At 47.1% G+C, this 13967-nt stretch overlaps 1 protein-coding gene across 1 annotated transcript in view; it reads right to left on the bottom strand.

The window, feature by feature from the left end:
* Positions 1 to 13967, bottom strand: part of DNAH9 (dynein axonemal heavy chain 9) — a 191448-nt gene that overhangs the window by 63459 nt on the left and 114022 nt on the right. Inside the window, exons 52-56 of the mRNA XM_042833278.1 lie at positions 9939 to 10127; positions 8406 to 8641; positions 6841 to 6963; positions 5201 to 5405; positions 615 to 779 (exon numbers count right to left, since the gene is read on the bottom strand). Coding sequence (XP_042689212.1) covers positions 615 to 779; positions 5201 to 5405; positions 6841 to 6963; positions 8406 to 8641; positions 9939 to 10127 — 918 coding nt within the window. The remainder of the gene's footprint in view (positions 1 to 614; positions 780 to 5200; positions 5406 to 6840; positions 6964 to 8405; positions 8642 to 9938; positions 10128 to 13967) is intronic.

The following is a 13967-nucleotide window of genomic DNA, read 5'->3' as shown; positions in this document are numbered from 1 at the left end:
GCACAGGCTGTGAAGATGGGAGGGCTGGGGGGGCAGCATCTGAGGACAGCCAGACCAGGGTCCTGCTGCAATACATGCTGTGATACATGCAGTTCTTGAGCCTACCTGGTGTAAGGGCAAAGCCCATGCACTTAACTGTCCCTGTGTGGCCAGCAAGGTGACCTGGGTAGGTGACAGCACTGGCAGCTGATTTACATCCCAAGGAATGGAAGGGTACAAAATAGCCAAGTTCTTGCAGATTCACTCGAGATCACAAACTCAACAGACTGCGGTCCCCTGGCAGCACTAAAATGCAGCTTAATTGAGGAAGTGTGATGCGTTCAGAATTATGCTGGAGCAGTTTAAAGCCGCCTTGATACAGTGTGTAAATTTTATCGTCTTTACATCAGCCACTGCCATTTTCCATTGGTCTTAAATAGGCCATTTAACATACAAAAGCTCCAAAGAACTGAACGGCTTGAAGCTGGTCAGAATGAAGAGCACTTCAATTTATATCACTTTCTCTTCACTACTCAGCAGAAGAAGAGCCCAGCATTGCAAAGATGTGTTTCACCCACAAACCCTTGAAGAATACGTCTCACACAATTTCCTCTGAGCTATCACTGTCATTTTACCTTTTCTTCAATTTCTGCTGCTGTCTGTTTAGTGGTCTCCAAGTTCTCCACCAATGCTGTGTCTCCCAGGAAGTTCCCAGATGCTGACGACAGCCGAGACAACAAGTCGTCCTCTAACGTTTTCAGGGTGATTTTGAATCCATTCTGTTGCTTTGTGAGATCTGACTGCAAATAAGCAATTAATAAAGTCTTAGGCACAAAACATGCAGGATTAACCCCCTTCACAGGGTAACAGGCTTCTAAGTGACTGTTGCCACAGTCCACATTGATTATTCCTGTTTTGATTCCTGCATATGAACAGAGCTCTGGGAATTCTCCATACCACTGATTCAGGGAAGGAAGCACAGAAAGCAACAGGAGAACTCAGCCCTTCCGCTCAGAAAGTATTAAAGTGTTGGAAATAAAAAAGGAAAAGTCTTTCAGCTTCTGTCTCAAAGAATCACAGAATTAGAGAACGGTTTGGGTTGGAAAGACCCTTAAGGATCATCTGATTCCCGTCCCCTGCTGTGGGCTGGGTTGCCATCCACCAATCTCAAACACACATCCTGTATCTCTGTCTTAAAAGTAAGTATTTGTGAAGCTTATGTCAGCCTGGATAGTTCCTCTGGAGCAAGCCTAGGTATCAATAGATACAACTTGCCCTTGTTAACCTCTGCCTTTCCCACTGCAGACCAACACTAGTACCACCTGCAATGGGAACCAAGCGATTGAACGCGGATGGGGAGAACATCAGCAGGCTCCCTGGGGTTCAGAGGTGAGCTACTCATCTTGGGATCAAAATGGAAAGGAAACTCAGTATCACTCAATTACTGCTCCCATTTATACCCTGCACCCAGGGTCTCCCTCAGACCACCAGCCTGCAGTGCTAGAAGCTGCGCACACCAGGACAATCCCCATGGCAAAGGGTTTGCAAAGACAACGCTAATGTGGCCAAGCAGATAGAGACCAGTGGCAACCATTTTGTCACAAGGACTGACCTGAATTTGACTGTTTCTGTGAAATAATGCCCCTTGGCTCTCCCCAGCCAATTGCTCTGCTTCCCTTTTCTGCACAGATCCCACTTACTGACACTGCTCACGGCAGAACAGACACTCTCATGGCTTCTTTCTGAACTTCTCCTCCAGAACAGAGTTCCTCCTGAGAAACATGACTGCACTAATCTAAGTGCTTGCTCAGGGAAATAGCATCTTTCCTGGATTTGAGGTGCACCATGTCATGGCACTATGTGGTCCTTTTGCAAACACCTACTGTAGAATCACAGAATGGCCTGGGTTGCAAAAGACAACAAGCATCATCTGGTTCCAACCCCTTGCTGTGTGCAGGTCACCAACCAGCAGCCCAGGGGGCCCAGAGCCACATCCAGCCTGGCCTTGAATGCCTCCAGGGATGGGGCATCCACAGCCTCCTTGGGCAACCTGTTCCAGTGCCTCACCACCCTCTGGGGGAAAACTTCCTCCTCATATCCAACCTAAACCTCCCCTGTCTCAGTTAAACTTCCCGTCTGAGCACCTATTCCAGAAAACACGTTGCGGCACAGCCATGCATCTGATTTGGATGCTGTGAAGATACAAGCCTGGTGGCTATTCCCTACAAAAACTGAGCCAACCGCTAGCTTGACTGTGTATGAAAAACACTACTCTGTTGTACAGTTTTAAATCCCCACTTTTTAAATCCCCACAAATTACACTTCATGTAAGCAACAGAACCCAGTAGTATTTGCTCCGTTACCAAAGGTTTTTCAGCAGATTAGCTAACTCTCCCATTAATAAGTCATCTTTCAATATTTGGGCTGAGATTTCACACACTTGCTGCGCACGCACTCGTTTCGTGTCAGTGCCAACCTGAGGATGCAGCAGTGCGCACCGACGCGTGCCGTGATTCCTGCAGCAGGGCTGTTCTCAAAGGCCTGCTCCTTAGGCCTTACACACAGGTGGTGAATATTTCACAAGTCTTGAAACACGCCTTAAACTAACACAGTTAATTCTGTAAGCTCCTGTCATTCAAGCATAACATGCCTTGAAAAATGACATTTTGCAAGCTATTACTGCAGACCGCGGCCTGCGAGCCTGCTGCTCCTAATGAGGCTGAGTGTGACTTCTGCTCCAATAGCTTGTAATCACTACACAGTGTCTGAAAAGCACCCTCTGAAGGGCACACAATGCTGTATTTCCCTCAAAAGCCTACATCTGTTGCAGATCTCTCATGCTATTGTTTTCAGCAGGAGCAAGGTCATCATTTCTTCTTCCTGCAGTGGAGCTCATTATCTGCTATTTCACAGCTGATACATAACAGTGCTGGTTCAGGAAGCAGGTGATGCTGGAAGCACTTACTGTCTTGTTCCTGCAGCTCACCTGGGCTACAAGCCTGGTGCAGGACTTGTTACCAACCTGTGTGATCTGGAACAAGACTTGGAGCACAGCAGTGACGGCTTAGAGCACCCGTGGAGAAAGGACCTCTCCTTTGGGAAACCCCAAAGTACACACCTGTACTGCTCCCCATAGCTCTCAGAGAACAGCTTTTTAATGTCAGTGAATGAAATGGGGGTAGAAGAAAGGATACAGAGGGGAAAGGAAGAAATAAGGTTAAATATTTAAATATTCTTACCAGGAAAATCACATCCCACACCAATCTGCAGACAAGCTGATCAGTGGGCCCAGGTGAACCTCATGAGGTTTAACAAATCCAGATGCAAGGTCTGCACCTGGGTCGAGACAACATCTACTACCAAAACAAGCTGGGGGATGAAAGGATTGAGCATAGCCCTGCTAAAAAGAACTTGAGGGCACTGGTGGATGACAGCTGGGCCTCGCAGCCCAGAAAACTAACCCTATCCTGGCTGCATCCAAAGCAACATGGCCAGAAGGGCAAGGGAGGTGATCCTGCTGCACTGCTCTGCACTGTGAGGCCTCACCTGGAGCACTGCATCCAGATGTGGAGTCCTCAGTACAGGAGAGACATGGAGCTGTAGGAGCATGCCCAGAGAAACGCCACAGAAATTATCCCAGGGATGCAACACCTTCTCTACAAGGGCAGGCTGAAAGAGATGGGGCTGTTCAGCCTGGAGAAGAGAAGGGTCTGGGGAGACTGAGACCAGAATGTCAGTGTCTAAAGGAGAGCTACAGGAAAGAAGGGGACAGGCTCTTCCCGCAGGGACTGCTGTAATAGAACGAGGGGAAATGGTTTCAAACTTAAAGAGGGGAGATTTGGGTTGGATAAAAGGAAAAGGTCTTTTACAGCGAGGGTGGTGAGACACTGAAATAGGTTGCTCAGAAATGTGGTGGGTGCCCCATCCCTGGAGACTTTCAAAGTAAGGATGGATAAGGCCCTGGGCAACCTGATCTACGACATGGAATCAGTCTCTCTCCTTGTGACAGCAGCCATTACCAACAGTGCTGTTGCCCTCAGTGCAGCAGTCAGCGACCTCTCTGTGCTGTGGGTCACCCCATACAGTGCCCAGCAGCAGCAGGAGCTGCCCACGGTCCCCAGGCTGCAGGGATGGTTTGGCTCCCACAAAAAGCCACAGCTCACACATTAATTGTGGTCATTATGCATTCTTTATGCCATCTTTTGGCTCGTTAGTGCATGAGCCCGTTTCAAATGAAATGCATCGTTAAGGCTGCACGGATAACATAGTTCAGAATCTCATTAAAGAAAAGATGATTACAGAAGTGGCCTGGCCTGACCGAATGTGTGCACTAAATTCATTCTGACTCTCAGTAAATATTCAGCATTATACATATCCATTATATCACTAAGTGTGCCGCTAGCAACAAGGCTTTTCTTTAAAATGATATATTGAGACAGAAGCTATATTTATTTAAATGCAAAAAGACAGAAAACATTTTGGCCATTTACAAACAGGAGTGAATAAGAATCAGAACAGAAAAAAATTAGTTATCAGCCTCACAACATATACAGTGGGACACAAATGCCTAAAATTAAGTGAGATTAATCCTACCTCTAAAGTAAGAGTGAAAGATGGAGAAAAATGTCATAATGTGAACCTGCTTCCATTTAGAAGAAGAGTAGGAAAAATAGTTTTCTACCCACATTTTTGGAGGAAAAGGCTTGAAATTGCTGTCTAAGTGCTCCCAAAAATACCAAGAAAACAAAAAGTAGCAGAAAAGCACTTCTTCCTCAACACTTATATCTGAGACAGGTCATGAGAGATGGAGCTGTGCAGCCTGCAGAAGAAAAGGCTCTGGGGAGGGCTGAGAGTGGTCTTTCACTGTCTAAAGAGGCTGTGAGAAAGAAGGATACAGACACTTCTGTAGGGTCTGCTGTGATAGGGCAAAGAGAAACGGTTTCAAACAAAAAGAGTGGCACAGGTTGCCCAGAGGTGGTGGCGCCACATCCCTGCAGACAGCCAAGGCCAGGCTGGAGGGGCTGTGATGGAGCTGTGGGTGCCCTGCTCAGTGCAGGCGCTGCACTAGATGACCCTTAGGGGTCCCTCCCAACTCAAACCATTCCATGATTCTACAAGAGAAATCTGATCTTACGAGGTGCTCAGCAGCCTCTCCGCCTTCACACATGAAACGCTATTTGTCGGAAAATATGTATATTATTTTTCATCTCATCCTGCCCACCTTGAGCTGCTCCAGGTCGGGCCGCTCCGCTCTGACCACCGCTGCCAGCAGCTGCTCCTCGAGGCCGTCCCGCGTGACGGTGAAGTTGATGAGGGTGCACTGTGCCTGCAGCTCGGGCTGGAAGTGGGGGTTTGCCAGCTTCGTGTGCAGGATCAGACGGAAGGCAGGGTTGAATTCGCACTCCTTGTCCCCAATCTTAATGTACCTGAAATTGGAGCAAAAGGAGCATGGGTGCACATTCATTCCGGGACAAATGGTGGCATCAGCCAGTGGAATCCACCAAAAATGGACTTTACAATCTCCATACAGAAATCACTTTTAGTGCAAAATAATTTAAGATGGACACACTTGAATCACTTCTGATTTAAGCTAAAAACCCCAGAGCACCCCTCCTCAATTTTGGAGTGCATCTGAGAAAGCTCACAGTTTCCAGCGTTGGGATGGGCAGTTGAAACCAGGAGCTCTCCATGCTTTTAGTGGAAGACTGTACTCTTCCCAAAGATGGAATATGCAGGAAAAGCCTCACAGCACAGAGATTTTGATTAGCTACAGCCACAACTGCCTGGTGTGCTGCTCAAACCAGGCTGCCTCTGGTGGCACTGAGCAGCAAGGCTGGGTACAGGGAGCAGCTCAGTACCATTCTTGGGAGGAAGCACCACTTGGGAGAGCTCAGCTATCTCCCATTCCATCCAGTACAAAATTCAGAGAGCTGGGAGGCTGAACTCCAGGACATGAGTGCTCTGAACACAAATCTAATAACACCCACAAGAACTAGAGGAAAAGGGGAACAGGAAATGCATGGGGGGACAGTGATACTTCCAGGGATGCAGATGGGCTGTAGTGGAAGCAGTGGTGTCACCACAGGAATTTGAATACACTCTCCAGTCAAACATCAGTCCCCTCAGTCTCTCCTTGTCTACCCCTGTTGTTTTTACAGCTGGGAAACAGAGGAAGACAGAGAACACCCAGCACAAGCAGCTCTTGGCAGCACCCAGCACAGCCTCCACTTTTTGCCCTGGAGCCACCAGCATCTGTCTGTGGGGTCAGCCACAAAGGACTGGGACTGACACAGGTGCTGGAAAACAAAAAGCCCACAGTTAAATACAAAAACAGTCCCCATGGAACTGTAGGAAGATGAGATTCAGAGTCCAGCCAGATTTCTGTCGTTTCCTGCTGCAGTGTGAGGTACTGAGGCAGTGCCACCAAGAACCTCATTAGAATCACATACATATTCCTAATGTATACATCTGCAGCTGTAATCACAAAGGATGCACAGTGTTTGCTAAAATCCAAGGTTACCTTTTCTTCATAACAGCCATAGCTATTTTGGTCATCCAGCATCAGGACAGCCAATTACAGACACCAAGGTCACCCAACCCAGAGGAGGATCGCAGGTCTCACTTTCACGTGAGCTTTGAACAGTGCTGTCCAGCTAAATGAAAAATCCAGATTTATTTCATCCTATGAGTGAATGACCTGTGACTGCCTGATTTAAACACTCGAAGGGAAGGTGTTCGTGCTGCCATAGACAAGCATACTATATGAGGTCAGGAAAGGAGAGCACAGCAACACAAAGCACACTCACCAGGAAAAGGGTAGAAATGGAAGCACCCGGGCCACAGAGCCTTCCCAAAGCTCACCTTCCTTTCTTGATTGTTTCTCGCCCCAGTAACGGCCCCAGAACTGGATCCACGGACTCTCCCAGGTTTTCAACCAGAACCAGTTCTCCTGCAGCCAGGGCTCGTTCCATTGTGTCCAGATACCTGTGGAGGCAGCATTAGCACCCAGTACAGCAAGCCTGGGGCTGGCTGAAATGCACTGCAGCAAGGAGGCCACCAGGGGATAGAGGGATGCTCCAGCTGTGATGCACTACATGCACGTGTCAGGAAATGGCAGAGAAGAAGAGGGGTTGGATGGTGACAGCATGTGATGCTGCAAGTGGCACTGTCCAGGAGGGAGAGAGGCAGGCAGTCACAGCTGTATCCTCTTTCCCAAGAAAAGATGGGTCGGATTGTGAGGTCTTTTTGCAAGTAGTTTGTTTTCCCGTAGAAGCCACTGGTGCAGTTAACCTTGCATAAAAGCAAGCAGAAGAGCAAGCTGCATCCTTGCTGTGCCCTGGGGGCAGGAATGAGTTTAGGACAGTGGCACTACCATTGAATTCTTCTTTCCTCACAAGGGAATTGGGCCCCTTTGCAATGTCTGACTCCCCTCTCAGGGTACCTGCCAGCTGTGTATGTGGTCAGGAGGGGAAAAAGAGATGCACAAATGTCTGCAATGGCAGCATATGAATGTTACAGGGTCTGTTCCTCCTGGAGATTTGTGCCTTCTCTGGCATCCTTACTTTTCCCCTTTAAGTAACTGCAAGGTATAGTGACCTGGTTGGCCAGGAAACAGAAGTTTGCTCTAATGAAAAATACCGCTGTTTCCAAATGTCTTCTCAGCCCACATGAGAGCAAATCTAATAAATTCTTGTTATTTTCTATGATAAAAGCAGAGACAGATCAATGCTCCAGTCCAGGCAAAGCCAAATACCCCCAAACAAGCACTAAGCTCTTGGGTCACTCTCAGCTACTGCCAGTGCAAAATAATGCATAAAGAGCCAAAAATCTCAGAGTTAGCATCCAAGCAGGGATCTGACTTCCCAGATGGGAGTCCTCACTAGTGGGTACAAGTTCATATAGCAGGAAATGGTGATTTGACCAGAGACAAATGCCAGGAGTCAAAAAGCCTTCCCACAGAAGATGTGTCCAGAAGAAGGCAGGGGTGCTGTGATGAGAACGTCCCAGCTGGTGCCAACACAGAACAGAGTTAGCCCAGCGGGGTGGTGACCCTCACACCAGCTTCACCTTTGCCTTCTTCCAAATTGTAGGAAACTTCACTCATGGTGAAACCAAGTCAGGACACAACACGACATGAGCCTGAGGGTGATGGCATAGTCCTCTGCATCACCCAGCCTCCAGCACACTGCTCTTTGCAATCTCTGTTTCTGAGGAGTTCCTATGGTAACTTGGCCAAGCACCAAGCAGACCCTCTATTTAATGAGGAATCTCTATCATTTTGGTAATGAATAAGCAACAAATACTTTTGAGGGCTTCCCTTCAATGTAATGGGCTCAGATGGCTGCAGATAAACACACACTGCTCGTCAACCAGAAGGAGCAGGTAGCCATGAAGAGGCAGTGTTATGTGACACAACTGATGCTTACCCCTTCTGCCCAATTCGGATCACCCGCAGGTCTTCGCCATACTTTGCTTTGATCCATTTGATTCCCTGCAGCTGGGGATCCACCAGGAGGGGCCAACGCTCGCAGTTGGTGAGAATGGTGGCATTTTCAGTGGACATCCGATCGGCCGGCAGCCCCTCATTCTGCCAAGCTGCAACGTCAGCATCATCTGTCAGCATGGTCAGAGGGTCTAGGGATGGAGTTACAGGGATCGGCACCTGGGGGGAAGGAGAAATGTGTCAGCACAAGGCAGTGAGCACGGCTTAACACACACAGAGACGAGCGAGCGAAACAACTCAAGCAAATTTAGCTTAATTAAAAACTGAGAAGTTTTGTTTATCAGTGTTTTGCCATTCTACGGGGTAGTTTTGATCTAATATTAAGTGTTTTCCACTCCTGTTGCGAATGAATGTAAATTATGCATGGATCCCAGAGATTTTTGCCTGCTGAGTGCTGAGAGCCCTGAAAAGCTGCAGCCCACCCAGCCACCATCAGACCACACTGCTGTGTATCAGCACTCTGAGATGACAGCTTAGAAGAATATAATTAACACTCTCATCAGCCTGCTGTTGTGCTGCAAAATGGCATCTGCAGTTCCAGAAACACTTCTCTGACATGGGAGGCCGCTTCTGGGTGCGACAAGTAGAAAGTTATCTGTGCCAGTTATCTGCACATGAAGGGTCGTTAATTTCCAAATGGAAATAGAGCCAACTCATGTGAAATCTCTAAGCACCAAGTCAGGCCCTTTTTGGAACATTTCCTTTCTTAACCAAGCTTTTGGTTTAGTATTAAAGAACACAGGATGATTTGTTTTCCTCTCTCATCCTAGGGAACTTGCTCATTTTCTCAGCTTTTGATTTGGGCACCACTGCAGTTGTGACCTTACATAAAAGCCTCTTGGCATTTCACCAGGGTTTGTAACATCCAGTTAGGTAATGATGTGCAAAAGCTCAGTCTTGCAGGAGACCGAGCACATGTTAATTTATTGATGTATTAAGTACCTAGCAGGAAATATTGTGAAATATTACCAAGTCTGAAGCATGATGGCCATTTGCTCAGAACACCAAGACGTGGATGAAGCTCAGGAGCCGAGAGGCATGGCCAGCACGAATAGAGCTCATGTCTTGCATGAGGTACCATCTGGAGTCTCTCCAAGCCTACCAAAGCGCTGGCAGTGAGCTGTCTCTTTCAAGCAGTCTCTATGCCATACTATCTCCTCTCTAGGCTGCCCTTGACTCCTGCACAAACTGACACTGGTCTCCATGTTTGGGATGCTGCTCTGTGGCTTCTCCACTGTCCATAGGGGAATGGAATCACCCGCATGGTGCAAGGAGACCACAATGCCTTCCCCAAAGAGGAAACAAGCGTGGCTTTGACTTGATCCTCAGTGAGGATCTCGGTGAGCAACTCGGTGAGGCAGAGGGGTGCTACTTACTTGGAGGACGCCCCATCGACAACAATTCATGGCCATGTTATGCCCAGTGACAACTGCTTTTCAGAGGAAGCAGGGCTTACTTCTAACTGCTGCAAATATGGTTTCCAGACTTTATCCATGAGGTCTTGTCGGTATTTCTTGGTGAAGTACCCCAGGTAGGAGACAAACGCTGTAGTCAGCAGGACATCCCCACACAAAGTGCTCTGTTGCCGTCTGAAGTCCTTCACAGCTTCAGCCCATCTCACATTCTCAGAAGCCAGGCCTCCAACCTGCAATTTCCCAAATCAAATTCACTGTTACAATGTCTCTTTAGCAATACTTAAGGATTTGACTGTATCCATACATTGTCCCTGACCTCACATGTCATTTCCTAAAGTTTAAAACCAGCACAGGAAATACCCAACAGTGACTTTGCTAAACTCTTCCCGCTCTGTGAAAAAGTCTGGTTCTGCACTTGAGTCCCAGCTGCCGCTCCAGATCTGTTCCAAATTCATAAAGGGAAGATCCATCACGCAGTGGATTGATCCTCACCCATTCCCAGCAGAATCCACATAAGGATTTCTATGGCAGCCCATCAACTGTCGATTGCTTAATTGCCTGGATGTCACAGATTCACCCCTCATTACACTCCCTCTCACTCAGAGACTCTCCTCCAACAGCCACAACCCTCAGCTATCACACACAACTCATGAGGATAGCAGGTGGCATTTCGCCTTCATCCCAACGCCCTTGGGTCTGCATCATCCTTTCCCACAAGGTCCAGTCCACGAAACAGTCTTCATGAGCACCCAATGGACAAGCCTTCTTTTCAAAGGACAGATCTCCTTCTACCCTCATGGATATCACGTAATGCTCTACCAGACAGCAGGATCCTCCAGGGGATGTGCTCTGCTTGGCTGGGCCGGACGCGTTCATCGCAGTGGGACTCAGCTCCTTTGGCCCCAAGCAGGTGACTCTACAAGACTCTACAAATCCTACCACCACGTAAGAACTCCTGACACCATTACCCAGCCTCCCACAAACAGAGGAATAAGAACATTTTGAAACAGAGTTTCTATCTTTGTCTTAATGGCCACTGATGACTTTTTCCTTCATTACTAAGGTGCCATGGATGCCAACCAACCTTTTGGCACCTGCAGCATCTTGGAGCTCAGAGAACCACAGTTCAGCTATGCTTTCTGTAAAAAAAAAGTACATCCTTTTATGTGCTGCCTGACCTTTTCAACTGCTGAAATCCGCTCTCACAGTGGAAAAACACCGAACAATCACGCCTGCTTCACCTTCTCCGTACCACTCATGATTTCAAGCCCTTGATATCCCCTCTGCTGTCTGCTTTTGAGGTTGAAGAGCTTTAAGTCTATTCAATAATTCCTTAAACAGAAGCCTTTTGATTGCCCTTGCAATCTTTATCTTTACCGAATGATGTAATCTTTATCCTCTGGTTTCTTTTTATTGTTACCTTCCCTGCACCATTTCCTATTCCACTTCATGCTTTAAGGTACAGCAGAGGGGCTGGAGGTGTAGCTTCATGCTCAGGATTTATTTGGAATGGATTTACATAGTTCAGATCGTGACTTTTTTGTTTTTTCCATTTTGTTCTTTTCCTGATAATTTCTAACATCCAATTTCAGCTCGGGTTTTGGGTGTTATTTCTTTCCCCCATGGGAGCACAGAGCTCGCACACTCACAGAACTCTGAGCTTTACTGTTTAATTCAATCACAGAACCACAAAATGGCCTGAGTTGAAATGGACCAAAATGATCATCTAGTCTCAACCCCCCTGCAATGTGCAAGGTCTCCAACCACAAATTCCTGAATGACAATAACCAGCTCAGCATCACTTTGCGTTTATGTTCCCAGCACTTCACATCTCCATCACTGGGTATCATTTTTACAGTTCTTTGTACTTTTCACCACTACTGCATTCGTATCTTAGACCACCCTTTTCAGACTGTTTATGAATAATCTGACCAACAACAAGAACCAAAAGAAATCAGCAAAAATCCCTCTGGTGGTTTTCCTACGTTGACAAATCTCTAAGAATCCCATGAAAACTGCCGATCCCAGCAGGAGCAGAAGGAGGCTGACCATTTTCTTTGACCCATTATTATATTTCAGAGCTATCCCTAAACCTGTTCCAGCTGAGCTCCCCTTTCATCAGCATGAACCACCATCCTGCTCACAAAGACCAGGCTTTCCACGCTGCCTTTCTCCATCTCACACTGCTGGCCTCGCACTCCCTAAGCCTTGAAAGAAAGTCTGCTCTTGATGCATTTGGGATCACAGTAGTCCTTCTCGGGACTACAACACTTGCAGGCCAAAGGCTCAACAAACAGTTTCAAGTGCTTTCCAACCTTACCATGTTACCACGTGCAGGCACATTTCTATAGATGAAGCACCCCCAGGTCCTTCCTCCAGTCTCCTCAAGGTAGGTTCTCACACAGCTCCCTTGGTTCTCCACCTCTAAGAAGAATTCTTTATCATCTGATCTTGCAAAACTCGTAGACTCTCTACCTACTCCTAATTATTTTCCTGAGGTGATTTTTTTACTGTCCTGGTTGCCTTCATTAAGTCTCGTAAATTTTAATATCTTTAAGAAATCTCAGGTGTCCTCTACATCAGATCCTAGAAGTCATTTGGATTCTTTTCATCTCATTTGATTACCTGTAGCTCTTTGGTAATGAGGGATAGTGAACAGTCATTCCCTATTCATCTTCTCAGTACCGTTCACAATGTTACTGGCTTCTGTCACATCCATCCCTACACCCTCTTTTTTCCAAAATGAAGAGTCCTAATCATTTCCTCCCCAACCATTTTGTGTATGGAAATGACAATGCTACGTACTTCCCTGTACCCTCTCTAGGTTACCTGCAGCCTTTTGACAGGCCAGCCTGTTTGTGTTGAGCACGCAAGATGGAGGCACACCACAGATTTGGATTGACAGAATCATTATTTGGCTTTTGTTTCCTAATTGTTCCCACCAATTCCTAACGCTCAGTTCACCTTGCTGCCTCCAGACATGTGCTAGACTGCTGCTTCTGAGAACTCTCCACAAGAGCTCTTATGTGAGTGACAACAGTGCAATTAAGACCTATCAATGTAAATGCATGATTAGGGTTCATTTTCCCTGGATGCAATATTTTGCATTTGTCATCACTAAATCTCATCTGTCACGTTAGCACATCTTCACTTACATACCTCACCATCAGCCTCCCCCTTTTCTGGTCCATAGGTCCCTAGACATTCCCTGGTCCCTTGGATCATCGTCCCTATATCACCAATAGTTCCTGAGATGACAAACTAAAAGCAGGACACCTTAAAAGTGTGTCTTGTCTTCACCCATTGGTACATTTTTCAATCCAAAGCAACCACTGCCTGTGTAAACTTAGATTTCTTCTTCGTACTACCTCAAATACATTTGTTTCAAGTCTAGGAGGATAATTCTTGTCCCGTCACATAGATGACACATCGTGGATGTCAAATGAAACACACATCAGCAAGAGCTGTCAGGATCTATTCCAAGATCAAAGCCAGAAATGAGAGAGAAGGTATGCATTGCCCAACAGTAACCTGGGATCCAAATTCCTCACATGCACTGCAAAACAGATCCATTTTTGACAGCTGCAGTAGCAAGCTGTGCTTTCTAACCAGGTCTTTAAAATCAGTTACTGGCATTGGGTCTGACACGACCTGCTCTCCTGCACTGGCAGCTGTGCTCAGCACTCCCTTGCTGACCTCTGCTCGCAGCTCCAGCCACTCCCCAGCAGGCAGCCACTGCTTGGAGGGACCCAGGGAGCCTCTGCAGAATGCACTTCCCTTGGGCCTCACACTCTACCATGGAGGCTGTGAAGTCCTTCTAGCTTTTCTGGCTCGGTTGCATTGGGTAAAGAGATGGAGGGAGAGGCAGAAAGATCATTTACGAGCTTTATTTGCAGCATTAGGAGAGCATGACTCAAAGCTCTTTCCAAATCTTTGTATTTAGAGACACTCCAGCATCAGACTCTGAATGGGACAGATACCTGTTTCAATTCCCTTGTTTGCAGCTGCACTTGTTTCTAGACTGCACTCTTTGGAGCAGCAGCAGAGCCTCCACAGGGTTTGTGTACATA

Source organism: Centrocercus urophasianus, unplaced genomic scaffold, assembly GCF_019232065.1.
Source record: "Centrocercus urophasianus isolate 14NV4802_14NV808 unplaced genomic scaffold, USGS_Curo_1.0 seq_41, whole genome shotgun sequence".
In the NCBI taxonomy this organism is placed as follows: Eukaryota; Metazoa; Chordata; class Aves; order Galliformes; family Phasianidae; genus Centrocercus; species Centrocercus urophasianus.
This window is presented reverse-complemented; position numbering and strand designations above follow the sequence as displayed.